Raw genomic sequence first — 21,164 nt, 5'->3', positions numbered from 1 at the left:
AGGTACGTTAACCTGGGGTCCGTGTGCCAGTGTAATACACAGGTACGCTTTATGGAACATGGTAGCTTTAACAATGGCTATATTATATATGTGCATTATGTCCAACCAATCGGAGCTCCTCGGCCATTTTCCTAGGTAAACAACCTCTGATGTATATGGACGGTTAATAATATCAGAATTCTTAATATTTAATAATGATGCAAGTAGATCGCGTAGTAATTTCAATTTAGCAGTTAAGCCTTAGGACTTTACTCTTAGGAATTTTAATTATTTATGCAATACTACACTATACTGGGAATCAATTTGAACTTAGTAATACATTTTTTTATGTTAAAACACTACAATTAATAACTATTGTCTTATTATTAATTTTACGAACTTCTTTTACTAATGCACCGGCATACATCCGGGGCTCGTCGTTTTGCGGTGATGACCGAGGTGTTCTGACTACATGCCGTTATGTCAAATAAAAGTTCACGCACACAAGACAGCGCACCATTCCACTGAATATCAGGTTCCAATAAGTGTTGAGGTTGTTGCTTCGAAGCAATCAGTGAATTTCAGAGAAAATCACAAGGAGGCCAAATATCCATTTACTGTAAGGTTAATCAAAGGGCAAAGGTTTCCCCAGAACCAAACCATAAATGGTTTAAATGTGCGAAGGGGTGTAATAATTAGCTATATGTGGTCTGAACTGGTGTAATTAAATGTTTCATTTATCTCTGTCAACTCATTGACATACATTGACATACATATAGTTTACTAGGGCAAATTTATGGAGGGGCCTCAAATTACAAGTTCAACACGTTTTATTTATTTCTTAAGTTTATTCTTTTCAATAAGTTTAAGAACGATAAGACACGTCAAATGATTTATTTCAAATTTAAATGTATTTTGGTATATTAAGTTCTCTATAGTCGTTTGGTATTATGAACATTTGTCTCGGAGGACACTCCGAATAAACTACATGATATTTTGACCGTGTTTTCAATAGCATTAATTACACCGCGTAGTTTAACGTAGTTTAACATGCATAAGCTGAAATATCTGCGTAAGAAGAAGACTTGAAATATAATATCGCAATACATATCATCTGCGTGTTAACAACAGTATTCTTAACAGTCCATGTCAAACAATTGATCATTACATACACAATATTGTATCATTGTTCATCATAGATATGCATATCACTATTGAGGGTAGCATCATTATTTATCATAAATATGCCTAGATCTCTTGAAGGTAACATTATTATTCATCATAGATATGCATTGTGTCATTTTAAACTAACAATATTTTCTTGAAAAAAAACAACAAGTCAAACAAATCAACACAACTACCAATCGGAACACCTCGGCCATTATCCAACAGATATGAAGCTTGCTGGAGATGGCCGAGTTGGTAAGATTGCAAAACCACCTCTATAAACATTCAAATTTATTAAACCTACACCGAAGATATCAAAAGAAATGATGCTCAAACTCATACAGTCATTTTGAGAACTAACGCACTTTTACGCTGTAAGTATGCACTATGAATTGTTTATATTCCAAGCCTCATATATGGACAGTGCATAGTAACGGTCAATGCACAAGTGTTCATCCACAATCATGTACTGAGAGAGAGCACGTTTCATACTTAAACACTTTTAAAACACACACACCATACGATCAATTCAAAAAATATAATATTTATTTCTAAAAGTTGTGCGGAATTATCAAATTCGTTAAGGTGGACAAAATAAATGCTTTCAACTAATAATCATTTGATTTCGAAATCCACCTTGTCATACATGTTCATATATTAAAGCAAATGAAATATTTTTAACGAACTCAGAATAATCGATTTACATAACAATTTACACTATAATAACTGGTAGCAGATGACATCGTTATAAAAATTTGAAAACGTAATACCACGCCATATTTTAACAATTTGAAATCTAAAATAGGTCAATTTTTTAATGTCATATCTACACTGAATATAAAGGAAACATTCCTATCTCCAGGTCCTTCAGCCATGGAATCCAATGGGACCTCAATGTACACGAAGTCCAATCCGATGTGAACTGAATGTACACAGACTTCAATCTTATGGGATATCAAAGAACACAGAGCTCAATCCAATGGAACTTCAATGTACACAGACTTCAAACTAATGTGATATCAATGAACATAGAGTTCCATCCTATTGAACGTCAATGTACACAGACTTCAAACTAATGTGATATCAATGAACATAGAGTTCCATCCCATGGAACGTCAATGTACACATACTTTAATCCCATGGAACTTCAATGTACACATACTTTAATCACATCGGACCTCAATGTACACAGAGTTCAATCGTATTGGACCACAATTTACACAGAGTTCAGTCTGATTGGACCTCAATGTACACATAGTTATATCCCTGCTTACATAGCAAATTTATTATTATTAAGTATCATAACGTTAAACTGTGAAATTCAGTATGTGTCGCCAGTGTGATGTCATCAAACCAATTTGTTCACATCATGCGCCTGGCTAGCCTTGCCCGTTTCCGACTGTTTACACTGTAATGAGAATAAAGGCTGGGTTATCGACTTGGCGATGCTGATGATAAAGATCATTAAGGTGAAGCCCGTAACATTTGTTAAAACTTGTCCATCTTCCTTCTAAAAGACGATACCGGGCTTATTAATATATGATGTGTTTCCGGTCCGGATAAAAAAAAACGGACCCGAGGGCACGCGCGTGAGCCGGTTACGAACCATGACGGTCCCGAGGGTCCGATTTTACGATCCGGACCGGAAACACATAATTACATACTTTAATTTATACTTTTTTTGTAAAACATGGTGTAGAAAAACGCATTTTTGTACATTTCATCAAATAGCGCGTGCGACATTGTTTACTAACGTCATAACGGGTACTAATTTACGTTCAATGATGACGTCAAGTAGTTCTTCTTAAATCGCGTTTTGATTACAATTATTATTTATTTCATTTTTTTAATAAATTTCTTGTAGAAATATGTATTCGATCGGGCTCTATTTAAATTCCATACTTTTATTTCCATAAACTATACAGTAAAATAAATTATAAGTGCCGCGCTGTTCGCCATATTCATCTGGCCCCTTTATAACAACAATACTTAAGTCACTTTTCAATTTTTCCACATATAAGCATGGCATGATACAAATTTTTAAATGTTTAACTCTATTTAAAAAAAGGATTCTGTTATATTGGTAAGCATCATTAATCATTTTTTAATAAAAGAACTTCTAGGGCAAATATTGTTTCAGGGCTGTAACCTCAACAGTTATTGATATCGATATTTAAATATTTGTGTACTGTGTCTATTTTGTCTTGTAACCTTATGTGTTTCTTGCGGTGTCCTTTTCTCGAAAACTTAATCTTGATTTAACTAAATATAAGTTTATCGTAATTATCAGAGAAATTTTCTTTTTTTTAAATGTCTTATGTTTCTTACTGCAAAAACCATTTGTTGGAGTTGTGTCAAACGAACAAACACACGTGCTATTGTTCGGGTCGCATATCCTGTTGAAATCTCCGAGCATATTACATTCGTCATAGCCCTTTTTTAAGCAACAAGTTTCGCCCAGCTTATGTCCACCTGCAGCGTAACAACAACAACAGTATAACACTTAACATTCTTGACCCGTCTTGTCAACACACGTACGACCAAATGTTGGATTTCGACCCAAGCAAGGGTCTCCTAGCTCATCTCCACCTGCAAGATAGCATTTAAGCCTTAATATCATAGGCCCGGCTAAACAACGCACGTACGACCAAGTATCGCATTTTACCATGTAAGATGTAATTGTATATTGACCGGTCTAAACATCCCACGTATGACCAAATATCGCATTTTGGTGAAGCAAGATCTCCATCGGAAGCGTAAAGACAATAACATTATAAACTTAACGTTATGGACTCGTCGTATCAACGTACGTACGATCAAATATTACACTTTGGTTAAAGCAAAAATGCCCTAGTTCATCTCCACCTGCAACATATCACTTTCCACTTATTATTATGGACCCGTCGTATTGACGCACGTACGACCAAATGTAGCACTATGTTTGAAGCACCTAGTTCATCTCCGCCTAAAACATACCACTTAAGCCTTGATATTATAGGCCCGGCTAAACAACGCACGTACGACCAAACATTGCACTTCGGTTGAATCAAATATTTCCTAGCTCATCTCTGCCTGAAACATAACACTTAAGCCTTGATATTATAGGCCCGGCTAAACAACACACGCACGACCAAATATCGCACTTTGATTGTAGCAGGGATCTCCTAGCTCATCTCCGCATGCAACATAGCACTTAAGCCTTAATATTATAGGCCCGGCTAAACAACGCACGTACGACCGAACATTGCACTTTGGTTGAAGCAGAAATCTCCTAGCTCATCTCCACCTGCAACATAACACTTAAGCCTTACTATTATAGGCCCGGCTCAACAACGCACGTACGACCAAATATCGCACTTGGATTGTAGCAGAGATCTCCTCTCTCATCTCCGCCTGCAACATACCACTTAAGCCTTAATATTATAGGCCCGTCTTAAAAAACGCACGTACGACCAAATTCCGAAATTTGGTTGAAGTAGAGATCTCCTAGCTCATATTCGCCTGCAAAACATAACACTTAAGCCTCAATGTTATATGCCCGTCTTAATAACGCACGTACGACGAAATATCGAACTTTGCCAGAAGCAAGAATCTCCTAGCTCATCTCCACCTGCAAGATAGCATTAAAGCCTTAATATCATAGGCCCGGCTAAACAACGCACGTACGACCAAGTATCGCATATTGGTTGAACTAGGGATCTCCTAGATCATCTCGACCTGCAAGATAACACTTAAATCTTAATAGTATTGGCCCGGCTAAACAACGCACATACAACCAAGTATCGCATATTTGTTGAACTAGGGATCTCCTAGATCATCTCCACCTGTAAGATATCACTTAAGTCTTAATAGTATCGGCCATTTTTAACAACGCATCTGCAACACCTAAAGTCTTAATATTATTGATATGTCATATCCAGGGGCGTACCTAGGCATACGGCAGTACGCCGTGGCGTTCAAAACAATTATGGCGCCCATGAAATGGAAAGACATTATATCTCGAAATCAGGAATAACAACCGAAGGTTAAGGGTGTGTGGTTAATGTTTGGTGCAATATAAGTGAATGATGTCGTCTAGGATCTAGAGAACACTTTGCAAAAACAAATTCGTTAGTGTATTCCCCTCCCGCTCAAACCCCCACCCCATATAAAGTATCGAGAACCAACTAATAAAAGACCTTCACATATCGACACCTTGCTCAAACGTCAGGGCGTACAGTTCTAAATGCTTAAGGTACGCCCCTGTTATCAATGCACGTACGACCAAATATAGTAAGATGACTACCATCTTTGTACGAAAATCTATAACAGCACTGATTTCATAGTACCAGATAATGAATGACTACACTTTTGATGAAAATCTATGACAGCACTGATTTCGAAGTACCAGATAATGAATGACTACACTTTTGATGAAAATCTATAACAGCACTTATTTCGAAGTACCAGAAAATGAATGACTACACTTTTGATGAAAATCTATAACAGCACTGATTTCGAAGTACCAGATAATGAATGATTACACTTTGGATCAAAATCTATAGCAGCACTGATTCCAAAGTACCAGATAATGAATGACTACACTTTGGATGAAAATCTATAGCAGCACTGATTACGAATAACCAGATAATGGATGACTACACTATGGATGAAAATCTTTAGCAGCACTGATTCCGAAGTACCAGATAATAAATGATTACACTTTGGATGAAAATCTATAACAGCACTGATTTCGAAGTACCAGATAATGAATGACTACACTTTGGATGAAAGTATGACTACTCGTTTGATACTATACCTTTTAACTATATCTTTTTTTCAAGAATCACTTAGTTATAATACATAAGTGTATGTACCAGAAAATGAATAAATACACTGTTGCAACGCTATTCTGACTTACAGCATTTCTCCTCAAAGCTGTCATATATCATGCCCGGATTACTACACTCGCATGTCCCAGCAATACATTTAAGACCGTCATGTACACAACAGCTGTCGGGATCGGCTTGGCATACCTCTCGATATCTGACTGTAAGACAAGACAAATACTGATTTTTCAAAATTAATTGTCATCAGTGAAAATGAGTCCTGGTGAGGTTAAAGCGAGATGTTCATGTTTGCAAGATATAGTGCCTTATACGCAGGAAATCGATTAGTGTTGTTTTTTATAAATATTTTTTGGAAATTAACAAAAAATCAATTTTGAACAGTGTTTAAATTTTGATCATTTCGCTTGTTCATATTGTTTTTCGGAGTTGATGTAAATATCTCCAAAGGTCTCATTTTCGCAGACACTTGGCCGATTGCTTACAAATATTTTTTAATTTAACTATATTGTTGAAATCATTCTTGTTAAGATTTGAGACAGCTGTTTCAGCTGTACTTGTTTATATTTAAATATGTGAGCACATCATCAACTATTTCACATTTCAAAGTTAACAATAATGTCGTTTATCACGTTGTTCACTTTAACAAGGTTCTGAACAATGGGCCATTGTCATAAATGTATTATGTAAGCGTACGTTACCTAAAAATGAAAAAAGAAAAATAATGCCATTCCTCAGTCATATTGCGTTTTTAGGCATTTTTCTTTTATGAAGAAACATCAATTAAGGTACGCGTACAAAAAGGTCAACGTCGTGGTTTTAGTTTGTAAACCGAAATCTCTCAAATAACCCTTCTGCAAGACACACTCTACTGCAAGACATTTTACCAACACTTTTCCATACAAGCAACTTTTTTATATATTCGTCATGTTTAAAAAACAACAAATACAATAATTGAACTACAGGCCGCAAAAATACAATGCAATTTAACGCAGCAGTATATCAGGTGTAAGTTGCTGAAGAAAAGGCGCTGTGTTCCGGTACAACAGTAGAGCGTATTACACAACAACGACCTGAATCAATAAAGCACGTTCCGATTTAATAAAGATAAAGTTAACAAATGGAAATGGAGCGAGAAAGTTTAAGCCCCGCATTAAGAAAATCTTGATATTTTAACACGATTATTTTCAGTGCAACGACCTGAAACCAAAAAGGCGCTTTCCACGAGGCATCAAGTCTAAACACGGGAGCATAAGAGGCGCTTTAAGCTAACTTACCGTTGCATAGAATTTGGTTGTTTTGGTGCTCCATAAACAACCGCAAAAGCAAAGCTCACCATAACAGTATTACGAGTTATTATTAACTATATTGTTTTGCACTATTATCGAGTACAGCAATTACTTTTCGTTTTATGCTATCTTAGGGGCGGACCAAGCAACCAGAATGGAAGCGATATGATATATCTCACCTTATAAAACGTGAACATGTCACTTTATATTAAAAAGGTGACATGACACTTACTGCACGATCCAGGTGTTGTCGTCTCCGGTGTCGGCGTCTGCGGTGTCGTCGTCTGCGGTGTCGTCGGCGTCGTATGTGCCGTTTCCGTAGTTAAGGGTCCATTATCTGGTATAGACAGAGAGGATTTACCGCGAGTCCTTCTTACCCTTTAAGACATACCATTCTTACAAGTTATTGGTTTTTAAGATACATGTAATACCAAATTTCTTAATTACAACTAGTTAAGACTAGAGAAATGAAATCATATCTAATAGTCAGAGCTGTTGGACCACTCTATATGTCATTAATCGCAGGTCTCGCGGCATTTTGGGTACACAATTACTCTTTTGGCGAATATCCCTTCAACCGGCGGGGGTAAAGATCCCCCTTTGGCTACACAATTTTGTTTAAGTCACACTTGGGGATGAGACGGGGTCAAGTCATAATGCAACCATTAAAGGGCGCGGGCACATCATAATAAACACAACAAAAACAACAACAACAATAGCATTATTTTGACTTTAAAATATTCAATTATTTACTGCGTATTTTACTTTCACTTTTGGTTTATAGTATATTAATGACAATAATTATGGTTATTATGAAGGATACTGAGCTTAATTTGATAGAAAGGTACAGAAAACCCAATACGACGATAGTAAATCACTGTAAGACTTTTAGCATTCACCAATTATTTTATATTTTTGCGTTTTCAGCTATGAAATACATGGTTACAATCTTGTTATCAGAAATTAATATTTTCCATAAATGCAATATTTAGTAATTAGTTAAAGGTTTAACACTCAAAATTGATGTTTGTTTTACATGTGTATGTATTGATTTTAAATAAGAGTGTCACTTTAATCATAACGGAAACATCGACGTCCGAACTTTTCACTATATCTCTATATAAATCTTTGAAAATATTCTTCTCAAAATCCGTTGGTTTGAGTTTTAACATAATTGAACAGAATGTTCCTCTATCAAGTTTTTCACCTCATGGTGATTCGTATTCATGGCCGCCAGGGGCGTGACTCTTTTTCATTATATGTCTATATGAACACTTTGAAAATCTTTTCCCCGGAATCCGCTGCCCTGATATTAAAACTATCACACTGAAATGATCCTCTATTAAACTCTTACCCCCATATTGAATTGTTAAAAAGCATGGGCGCTGGGGACAGGGTTACTTTGCACTATATGTTCATATAATACATTTTCTCTGCAGAAACAAAATTCACGATTTCAAAATATTTTCACAGTAGTGTTCATAAGGTGACACTGGCAAATTACTTCACGCCAGTTTGATTCTCGATTGCATGAATGCGAGGGACGGGGCTTGTTATCACTATATGTCTTTACAGACAATTTTGAAAATAATGTCTTCAGAAAAGACCATTGACTATGAATTAACAATAATATATGACATGTTTTATTGCTTTCGTACGCATGCGCATATGCATGCCATACTACCAGCTTAAAGTGTTCTCAAGATTGACTTAGGCTGGCTGAAGGGACAAATCTCCCATTGCAGTAAATATTTAACGAGTATCCTGTATTTCACTCTATAAACTCTGTTCTTCATATATGTGACGCTAGTTAAACTTTCTTGAGAATCACCGGATAAGTAATTAATTCATTTATACTTATTATATGTATGCTAAAAATGGTAGCACTATCATGAGGTACGACACCAAGCTTATCTCTTAAACAGGCTTGGGCTTTAGCTCAGGTCTTTTGTTATAGACCACAAAAAATAAACTGAGTCCATGTGGAGTTCAACATCCTACTCGAAAGTACAATATTTCAATGAAAATCAGACTGTGAAACATACCTGTAATAATGCTTGTTTTACAAAATAAGTTCATGTAAGTGTATGAAAGACTTTGCGTATAATAGCAGTTAAACACACGTATAAAACGCGCATATAAAAGGGAGAACTCCTATAAACTGGTAAATTCCTTGCAGTTCTGGGTTTGACCTCAATGGAGCAATATGATATAATAGTTCTATAAAAAATATACCACAGGGAGTGAATTTAGATATAAAATACATAAGTGCGGTTTTCTCCCTTATGCCTGCACTGCTCTAGCAGTGAACTTAGTTAAATGGTCGAAATATACCAAGTATGTTATATGAAAGAACATATGTATGTCTTATTTCCATAAAGTACTGTTACGGAAAATGTTTTCATTATCAGTGACCTTGACCTTGACCTTGTCCCTATGGGACCCAAACGCAAACTCATTAAATAAATCCATAAGCTATAAACAAAGTATGGTCGAAAAATATGTCAACCCTAATTAAAGTTATTCAGTACCAACGATTTTTCATTTTTAGTAGCAGTGACATTGACCTTCACCATGACTCTAGGAGTCCCAAACACAGTCCTATGACAGGTCCCTGTAATATTTTCCTATATACCAAGTTTGGTTGCAGTATGTCAACACTAACTAAAGTTATTCAGTAAAAAACACTTTTATGTTTTTGTAACAGTGTCCTTGACCTTGATCCCATGAAAGGTATACAAAAACATTTCCTTTAGTTTGGTCACCAATTTCCAAACCTAACTAAATTTATATTATACAATAGGTCAGTTTGATTGCACCCTGACGCGGGCCTGTCCACACTTCGGCATACATCAGTCTAATAACCAGGTTTCATCTGGGCCCTTATAAAAAGAAATGAAACACAATAAAAAATCAATCAAGGGCCATAATTCGTTTAAAATGAAGTTATATAACTTTATAGTGCGGTGGCCCTTAAAGACTGTGCGAAAAATTAGATCCGTTGAAAGAAAGGTAAAGAAGTAAAAAGTAAAATGTTCAACTTGCCCTTCAACATTAACCCAAGTTCCTTCATCAATCAGGAGCTATTATTTGTATTTAGGATAATATGGAGTTTTATAAACTCATTTTGTGATTGTCCTCAAGAATTGTGTGAAGATTCAAGTAAATTGTATGAAGGGTACTGGAGTAATGAATGAAAATACCAACTTTCCCTTAAACGTTAACCGGACGCCTACGCCGACGCCGGGGCGAGTAACATATCCTCCTTATTCTTTGAATAGTCTTGCTAAAAATTAAATCAAATATATTGCTATGTTTTGTTGAACTAATTTTATATCGATTTTCGTTTAATGTTATTTCATTTGTATCGGGAACTTAATGTGCGTTATGTCCAAAAAAGCCTTTTCTGGTACCGATACATGATTAGATTGTTAAAAATGGAAAGGAAATTATAATGCCACAAGTAGATATGTATAATATACTCATGGATTTGAACTAAATGCATTTAGCGGAAACCACCACCAACTACCTATATCCAAATCCAATAACTTCGAAATACCTCAGTAATAATTATGAATATGTAATTTAAGCAATGAAAACATTAACTAACCAGGAACACACTTCATGCATCCGTAGTCGAATATGAAGTCATCCTTGCAGATGCACATTTTAGCATGTCCGTATATGTCACATACGGCATTTTCATCTTTACAGTATGGGCAGTCGTCACAACACTTGCCGACGTCAACCGCTAAAATATAGGCAAATACAAACGTCATGGTTACAGTAATAAATAAATACCACAACATTAGGATTGATAAAATGCGTTTAAATAAAACAGATACGTAGTAAGGGCGGGGGGGGGGGGTGCCGGGGTCACTGAAAGTCTAAAGACGTATCATATATAAATTATCATTTGTATAACATAATCTATTTTCACAATTGCTAACGTGGCCTCCGCTTTACTTTAAGCAAAATTAATTCACTGATTAGGTAACGTAACGGTTGTTTTTTTTTAATTTGCATTTAAGAACTTGAAATTTATTTACAAATTAAAATGTAATTATTTTATGCACATCTCTGCTGTTGAAACATATCTAAAATATTGTTGCAAATATGTCTATAACGTTATGTGTTGAACACGCAATTTAATATGTACATCAATTTGTCTGTCTGTTGTTGTATGATGTTAATAAATTAAAATGTTTCCTTTCAGTAAATCAATGGTACAAGTATAAAAAAGATATTCAAAAAAGAGGCCACCATTCTACTTCTGGAATGCCAAGAATGAAGGCTTGAAAATTATTTTTTAAATGTGATCTCTTTAGCCTGAATTTTGCAGGAAAGCGTTCCTAGGCGCATCCTCTAATTAAAATTTTCGAGGGGAGCATGCCCCCGTACGCCCCTAGAACGACAGACCCTAATATTTAATATTTCGGCCACGCCTCTCTTTTAGTGCCGACGACGAGTCTACATTAAATGGATAATTAAAAACGGAAAGAGTGTTAATGCGGTAGTTTGTCTAACACATTATAGTTACAGATGAATGTGGTTGTTGTTGTTTTCTGTCTGCATTAAGAACACAACATACATTTTCCGTCAATAAAATTTCAGATAGTCAGTCATAACTAACTAGGCTTAATCATATAGAATTCAACTTTCGCGAGAGTTTAACGACCCCACTACTACCATTTATTATCCGATACACATTCCCTGCATCCGATTTTGTATGGAAAAAAATGTCAGCCAACGTTGTTGTATTCTAATACAGTTAGATTACCTAATGTATGCCATACGCTCGATCCGCACATTGCACTCATTTTGATTTTGATGTCTTCTGATTTATACTCCAAACATTATTGGTACGAGATGTTCGTCGGCGAGACTCCAACAATGTTGGTTTAAACATATTTTATTGAGCAACATTTCAATACAAATACATAATCAAATTTTAGGATTGGAACGGTAGAAATAAACTAATAGAGTTCCTTTCCCTGTTATGATAAATTACAATTAGCATTTGTGGCGGATACTAGTGATGAAGTTATAATCATAGAACAGTCAAGCTCATATTAAATAATGTTGAAAATTTAGGCAATTGAATGAGAGACTTTAAATGCAATAACCTTTATTGTAGAAAAAACAACAACTTTATTCTAAATTAATCAACTGTATTGAAGTAGAAAAATATAGTATGAGAAAGAACGAATAAGAAAAGAAGGAGATGCAAAGTAAAAGATGTGTGAGTGTTGGTGGTTTGAGTCGATCACTGGCTTTCAAATCTTTTTGATAAATAAATAAAACGATGAACTGCATCAAACAGAGTACTATTTTGCTCTTCAGTCAGTGTGTCATCACCATATATTAAGCAACGGAGGGTAACCTCAGTTAGAGATTGAACAGTATTAAACATATTTTGCCTTTGTTCAGTAAAGAGAGGACAAATAAAGAGATAGTGGTATGTAGTCTCCTGTCTTCCACACATGCAAAATGGTGAGGGAACAATATTTTTAACATAGAGATGGTGATTCAGGGAACTACACTCGTTGCGTAGGCGAGTGTGCAGGACTTGAAGCCGGCGTTTCTCGTTTCCTGTTTTGGGCTTATCAGAATAGAGGTATGATTTAAAACCAACGATATTGTTTATAGCCTTTGCGTCAACTGGAAGAGAATTCCATGCAGATATTGTAGAAGGAAGGAATGAATTCATATATATTCCAACAATGTCAATGGCACGCTTATGCAACAGAAATGTACAAATTTGCTCCTATACATGAGAGGTACGCTTTCTTCCGTTGGTGCAAACCAAAATCCCACAAAAGTTACAGGTGGGACAATATTTTTTCAGAAGGACGCAGGAACTCACGCACGCATGGATACCAAATCGCCATAGTTGACAACATAACAAAAGCAATTTCTAAACCATTACATATAGGGGAAACCCAACACTCTTTTATACAGTTAAAAACTTTAGTCTTTTATAAGTATTTTAATAATTATGATTTGTCCACAAATTCCCCCCTTAAAATGCGCCATAATATTATTGTTGTTTTCTTTTATCTGGACAAAAATCATTATTATGTTGTTTATTTTATCTGGACACAAATCATCATTATGTTGTTTTTTTATCTGGACACAAATCATCATTATGTTGTTTATTTTATCTGGACACAAGTCATCATTATGTTGTTTTTTTATCTGAACACAAATCATCATTATGTTGTTGTTTTTATCTGGACACAAATCATCATTATGTTGTTTTTTTATCTGAACACAAATCATCATTATGTTGTTGTTTTTATCTGGACACAAATCATCATTATGTTTTTTATCTGGACACAAATCATCATTATGTTGTTTTTTATCTGGACACAAATCATTATTATGTTGTTGTTTTTTCTGGACACAAATCATCATTATGTTGCTTATTTTTATCTGGACACAAGTCATCATTATGTTGTTGTTTTATCTGGACACAAATCATTATTATGTTGTTTTTTTTTATCTGGACACAAATCATTATTACGTTGTTTTGTTTTTTCACCATATACGTCCAATGAGTAAAACATCTAAATGAATTAAAGTTAAAAATCAACAACAAATATTTGCATCAAGTATTTTGTGCCCCTTTACAAATACAGATGCATTATTGAATTGTTACCCCTTTAACTCTTATTGGTACACATGTGTCCAAAGACAATACGCACATGCTAAGCATGTCTTTATCGATAATCGAATTCAGTTAAGTTATTCACAAGAAAATGTAGACAAATATTTAATTATGCATATCAAATATAAAAAACAGCTCACTAGCGGGTCCCAGGGGTGGTGCGTTTTTTGTTGTTGTTGTTTTTTTTGTGTTTTTTTTTGGGGGGGGGTGGCATCCGGCGTCCGCGCTGTTTTAAATTATCCAAACAAAAAATTATTTCAATATAGAAGAAAAATGTAATAAAATACGCAAAAATGCACCATTTCGAACAAGAAATTGTTAAAATGGTCTTGGGGAACTCATCACAGATCCACATTTTAAACAAAATAAATATCGGTTCGGAACACTTCCTCCCCTGAGATACGCACGCTCTAACATCAAATTCAGGAACCGCCCGTTCTGGCTACACACAGAAAACACTTATAAGCAATAACGAAATACTCGGCAATTAAAAAGATACTATTCGTTATACTTTGCATGCATTATACAATACAAAGATAGTATGATATAACCTAGAATAAATATAACATGATAGATAACTTTTATCACTAATCAAAGGCCGGTCAACATGCTTGTACATGTATAAAGCAATATGAAAAACATGCCATTGCAATTAATATATATATTATTTTATATGTATATGCAGTGTAGATATGTGTATTTTTACTTGACATGAATAATGCAAGGCAGAAAACTCTGACTTCAATAATTGAAAGTCTGAAAAAGTCATGCGAAATTCCCCTTTTCGACTACAACAAATAGACGACCGTTGACTATTTCTACTTACGGGTACACGAGCAGGATGAAGAGGTTTCACTAGAGGTCTCACTGGAGGATTCGCTTGAAGGTTCGCTTGAAGATTCGCTAGATTCAGATTCTCCTTCGTAGTAGTAATCAGTATGAAAAATTCCACCCCCAATTCTACATCGAACAACTGCCAGGAGAGCAAGGACCTGTTGTTTAAACATAAAACATCGTGTTCAAACTTGTTCCAATAGAATACTGTAATTTTCGAGAAAGTGTTTGGTTTTGTCGATTTAGGTTTAAAACACTTTATATAATTATGATAACAATGACGAAACGTTAAAACGTGATGTGCACAGAAACGTGATGCCTAGTTAGTCCATATGCGCTAAATAATGGAGAGACTTTTGTCCATCTGTGCCAAATCGTGAAGGAGCTAATATCATATGTTTAAAAAGCTATCGAGCGCAAGTGCAATATCATGAAAGTACTCTTACCGGCTATGTAAATATGAGCTCACGGACAAGTCCGGATAGTTAATGTTCTAGAGGGTTTAGGGGCAAATGACTTAGGGACTAACCATATATCAGATGTTCGGTGGCACATCTTTACTAAACACTGTCTAGTATATGAAGTGTGTCCTTGTAACAAATACTTACAAGTAACATCTACATATATGGCAAACATTTCCCTTTCACTCCTAAAATGATTTACCTAATTATTGAGTAATCTTCAACCATTTTAATATATGTCATGTGTTTTCGTTCCGGATCGACAAATCCGACCCGAGGGCACCTGCGTCTCTAGGTAACCAGGCTTGCCGAGTTACCGGCTACGCAGCGTGCGCGAGGGTCGAATTTTTCGATCCGAAACGGACACACATGATAGATATTTTTTTCTAGCACACCTTGTATTACATTTTTTTTTTAAATGCATAGAAAAGCACAGTTTTGTAAATTTCACCAAAAAGCACGTGCGATGATGTTAGCTGACCTCATGACGCGCAGTAATTTTATATTCAACGCATACGTCAAGAAGTTCATTCAGTATCACGTCTTTTAAGGGTTATTTTGTTTTGTTTTGAAGGTGTGTTTTTGTAAAGTAAATAGTTATGGAACTCATCTATTGAAATCTCATAATTATGGTTACATAAAATGTAACATAAAATAATTGAAAAGTATTACGTCACAGCGCGTGACTCATCTGGCATGGGGGGATGCCAGATGGAGTTTTCCAGCACGGCTGAATTCTCCGGAAATGCCTATCCGGTGTTCTAGAATAACGTGTCCGTCAACAAAATGAAGTCCGTAGAGTCATTGCCTTAGTTCATATTGCGATTTTGCGTACTTATTAGGCTTGTCATTTATGGGCAATATTGAATATGGAAAAACCACAGATATGCGGCTGAAAATGTCCGAAATTTCTATCGACGTTCTGTTTTCATATTGCATCAAATCACTTCTTGTGTACACTGAAACACATCAGTTATAGCAATGTATACTATATGTTATATTGCGACCTGATTGGTCGGCGAAAGCGGGCCTATTTCAAACCCAGGTAAGAGTTTTGAGCAATCTACGGAAACTACTGTCCTTAAAGGGGCTATACACCGTATGATGAAAAAGCGAAAAAGGGAAGAAAATTGTCGAAAACTGACATGAACTTGGTATCAATTTGTACAATGCATTGAAACTAACTAATACCACATAGTTTACAGATATTTTTTCGCAGATTTTTCGTATTTTTACATTAACAAAGACTACTAGGTATGTCTACCTAGTAGAATTTATTCTTATGTTCGATTGGCTAGTCGATATTCTCACGAGATAAGTAAGCAAGTAAGTAAGGTATATATATTAAATATTCCAACGATTAAGGCTAAGCCTTCGAACCACAGTGGATACATCACACTCTTTTTAAGAACATAACAGATCAGAACAGATCAGTCCTTAAAGGGACTGTACACCAGATTGGCACCAAAAAAGTTTTTCTGTAACGAATCTCAGGACAATTATTTGATAAAATGGTTTACTCTTTGATATCATAATTGTAAAACAAATACCAAAATGTAAAAAATAAACAAATCGAGTCGTAGACCGGGTTCGAACCGGGGTCGCCAAAAGTGCAGTCCATTGTTGCATTCACTGTGCTACGAAGGTTTACTCTTAAAGGTTGGAATATTTCACCTATACACCTAACTTGGTTATATCACGTGATAACATCGACTAGCCAATCACGCGTAAGGAATGAATTTTACTAGGTAGACATACCTAGTATCTTTTTTTATGGAGAAATATCAAAGAAACTGCGAAAAATAAATTAATTGTAAATTATGCGGTACTTCAGTCAGTAGGTTCCAATGTATTTTACACAACGATAACAAGTTTATTTCAGTTTTCGACAATTTTCTTCTTTTTTTTTTCGCTATTTCATCATACGTAGTATAGCCCCTTTAAGGTTTAACTTGGAACTCAATAACATTCGGATATGTTTCGTTATTTTTTCCTTTATAATTCAAAATGGTTTGCGAATAGTTGAGCGATTTAGGGCCTTAATGGCATTCTTTGAACGTCCTAAAATAATAATTTCCATCTACATCTAAACTAGAAATGTATACAAGAAAACCTCTTTTAAGTGGTGACTATTATGAGATTTCAATAGATGAGTACCAGAAACATTTACTTTACAAAAATATACCCTGAAAAACGTGATACTGAAGTGTGCGAATTAAAATTACAGTCACAGTCAGTGAAAACCCTCGCTCAAGCTTTTTGGGTGAAATGATATAATACACTTTTCTTTGTTTATTTTTACACAAAAAAGTAAATTAAGGTATGTTAGATATTAATCAAGTATGTCCGGTCCAAATAGAACTATCCGATCCTCGCGCACGCTGCGTAGCAGCGCAGTTGACATCCTGTCGGATTTTTCTATCCGTTCCGGAAACGCATGGCATATAGTATTAGTACTATGTATTATGTAAGTCGAAAAAATATATTAATATATTTGCCACAATCGAACTAAAAGAAATTAGATAAACTAAAAACTTTTATTTGCACTTAATGTTTTATATAAAAAAAATGTTTTTAAATACTAGCTTTGTAGTCGAAATGGACTGGCTACAGGTTAAGTCCTTACAAATAATATTTTTATGCTAAGTCTTGATGTTAATATTTAACCACAACTTAATTCCATTTTCCTCGAAAACTTATATATACGACAACGAATATTACATTGTGATTCAATCTGAGGATTTAGAACACCGTATTTACAATTTAGTAAATGATTTTATTTATATAATAAATTAATTCAGACTTACGAGAAATATCCTCAACATTTTAAAGAGCCTACGTTAAATCCGAGTACAACACTTTTCTCCCGCCAAACGAAATATCCAAAATGATCTTGCTGTCCAACGTTATATACTGAACATAAAAAAATAATCCTTTGGGCTGGTTGGCATTCAAAGCATCCAATGCACGCTCAAAAATCTGTCGTTTCCTGATGCGCGCGCATATACAACATTGAATTTCCGGATGCACACGTAGGCCATTGTGCAGTGTGAAGCAGATTTGTGCGTAGGAATATTATATAATATGATGAAACTGATAGCGATTTTTTATTGCAATACGGTACCATGTGTTTGAATATTCAGACATACAACATATTGCATTATGCATAAGAAAAATAGCCAATACTTTGCAAATGTATGGAAAGTTATGACTAAATAGTGAAGCTTAAAACTGATAATCATAAACGTGATGGAATATAAACCCTTTGGAGAAAAAATATGACTGATTCCAAATTCATTTAAATTCGTTTTATTTGTTGTTGTTTATTTTTTTCCAAGTTCATCCGAAACTAGTTATATCTAAGTCGTCTAGACCTCGAGACTTCGAGATAACGAACATTCGATATAACCATAATACAGAACATGTCAAGCTAGTAAGAAACTTTGGATAAATATATATATAACCACAACAAAGAGATAACATAATCTGATAAAATAAACGACCATATTGGCAACAAGCGTCCCATTATCACTCCCCTGAAAGACCCAGGTTTCTCGAAATGTCTTTGTCTTAAAGCTGCAACCTCACATATCGATCGTTTTGACAACTTTTTTTGTCTTGGAACGAGCCAATTTATGCGAAAGTCCATTGAACCCAGTTATATAAGATTGCTGTCAAAAATTAGATTGCAGATATTTATATTTAAGTTATAAATTTGATGTTTTATGCATTTTTCTTAAACGGTTTAAGCAATAAAACATTAATTTTCGAACGGAAATATGAAAATCTACGATCGGATTTTTTGTCGACAATCTTATATCATTGGTTTGCAGATATTTACGCAAAAAAATGCTCTTTCCAATACAAAAAAATACAAAATTTGTAAAAATTGTAAATATGTGAGAGTGTAGCTTTAACACGATTGAGTAGCGTATACCACTTATCCAAAATACTTAAATAATTTTTATTTGCTAAATAAAAAAAAGTTAAAAGTGATTTTCATACTGATAATTCATATTTAAAGTCTTTAAACTATTAATGAGGTAGGTTTCATGCAATCGAAACAGTTTAAGGAGATTCGACGAATTGGGACATGTACGGTATGTAATAGTGAGTGACCAAAGAGGAGACATTGCTTGGATAACAATTTTATAATGTGGGTGAATAACTGGTAGGGGTGACAGTGGTGCCCAACTAGTGTCATGATTGTGATCAAAGTTTAATCCTAATCGTGATTACAACGGTTATAAAAAGGTATTATTAGTATGTGTATGGTATTTTTTAGAAAGATCAAGAAAACGGTTTACTATACACGTATAGTAACGTGTTCCTTATAACAATATGTTATGCTGAATTTTGGCAACAGGTTATTATTTTATAAATATATTGAAATTATGTTCATGCACTGGGAGTTCAATTGTTTGGTCTATCTGGTTTTCTGCAGTCACACTCATTTTTCAAATAACGGCAATACTGTTGTTGACAATGTGGTGGTGTCAGAGGGTTTATTTCCCTTATTTAATTTTCAATCCGAGGGGTGAAAGCGAAAAGGTTCTATCTGCTTCTTTATTTAATGTCACTTAGAACCTTTTCGCATTCACCCCTCGAATCACACTGTACACCAGAAAAAAGATAGTCTTGTTACAAGCAGTTTTCCATCTTCAACTTCCACGCATTTAACAAATCAATACTGTACACATTAGATCTGAGTGTCCCTTCGCCAGTTTCACGGACGCCGCTCTTTCTGTTGCAGGCAAGACTTGATCGCTCCAGTAACGGTGTCGCCACCAAGGCCGAGGCGTACTTTACGTCCCCACTCCAGCGATGGTGATACCGCCCAGACGGAGGCGCTCCCTCTTAAATAACGGTGGTGCCAACCAGGACGAAGCGTGCTGTACGTCCCCTCTCCAGTCACGGTGACGCCGCCGAAGCCGAGTCGTACTTGATACCCCAACTTTTTCAGTGAGCGTCGAGAAAAGGAGTGTTTTTTCGTTCAGTCATTTTGAATGAGACCTTGATTTAACCGAAATACATTACATGATTTATCTGACACTAGGGCATGGAGGTGTGATATGTATTATTTTCTCGTAAACACGTCTTAGAAACTCGTTAAAACTGCTTTGTGTCTCGCTAAAAAAACATATCTCGTTAAGACTACTAACGCATCTAGTTTACGCCTCTATAACACCGAAGACGGAACAAAATACCTATTTGAGTGCCAATCCGCGAGTTTTAGTACGCAACTTTACTTTTTTACTTTCATGAATGATAAAAACCACTTAATATTTGATTAGAAAAAAGTTTTATTTCTATTCAAATAACGTCTGAATAATTTTTGTCGGTGTAATTCTTCCAGTTGGAAACTTGGAGCTAGTTGACGTCCGACCAAGGTTTGGACGTTATTTATTACTACGTGCAATATTGACAAACGACATTCAGCACAAACTTTAAAACATCACCTATTTCTTCTTTTTTTAAGTTTTCCCCTACTAGGTAAAACCCGCTTTAAACTATTTGGCGCGTGGTATTAGCACATCTTCGCCTCTGACCAATCGAAATAACATTTAATTTTACCTATGTATAAACTTATATCTTCATGTAAACTGTAGGGCGATTCTCAGTTCCTTCCTTTGAAATAAGTGAGTTATCTATTTGAGGTGTTGATATGTGTTTCTTTAGTGGTCTCGCATAGGCTGTGCATAATCTGATAAGCTCCGCCTACCAGCTAGTAGTCAGCGAATAATATTCACGCGTTATACTTATGCATTTCAAGAACGATGTTAGTTGTTGTTAAACTGTTGTACAGAATAAAACTGTTATACAAATCCCGTTTCGGGTCTGACTTACCGCGTTATATACACAAGGGTATATTACTTTATATTCTTATTATACATAGCACAGAACATTACAGTAGCTTGCCTAAGTCAAATCTAATACA

At 35.2% G+C, this 21,164-nt stretch overlaps 1 protein-coding gene across 1 annotated transcript; it reads right to left on the bottom strand.

The window, feature by feature from the left end:
- Positions 1-813: 813 nt before the first annotated feature.
- Positions 814-18,186, bottom strand: LOC128205421 (uncharacterized). The gene is made up of 7 exons (XM_052907025.1): positions 18,034-18,186; positions 14,758-14,923; positions 10,872-11,012; positions 7,494-7,598; positions 6,047-6,175; positions 3,475-3,618; positions 814-2,554 (listed from the first exon to the last, which is right to left on the bottom strand). The coding sequence occupies exons 1-7, from the start codon at positions 18,049-18,051 to the stop codon at positions 2,550-2,552; spliced, it is 708 nt and encodes a 235-aa protein (XP_052762985.1). The 5' UTR covers positions 18,052-18,186; the 3' UTR covers positions 814-2,549.
- Between the last annotated feature and the right edge of the window lie 2,978 nt (positions 18,187-21,164).

Source organism: Mya arenaria, chromosome 10 (assembly GCF_026914265.1).
Source record: "Mya arenaria isolate MELC-2E11 chromosome 10, ASM2691426v1".
NCBI classification, from domain to species: Eukaryota; Metazoa; Mollusca; class Bivalvia; order Myida; family Myidae; genus Mya; species Mya arenaria.
This window is presented reverse-complemented; position numbering and strand designations above follow the sequence as displayed.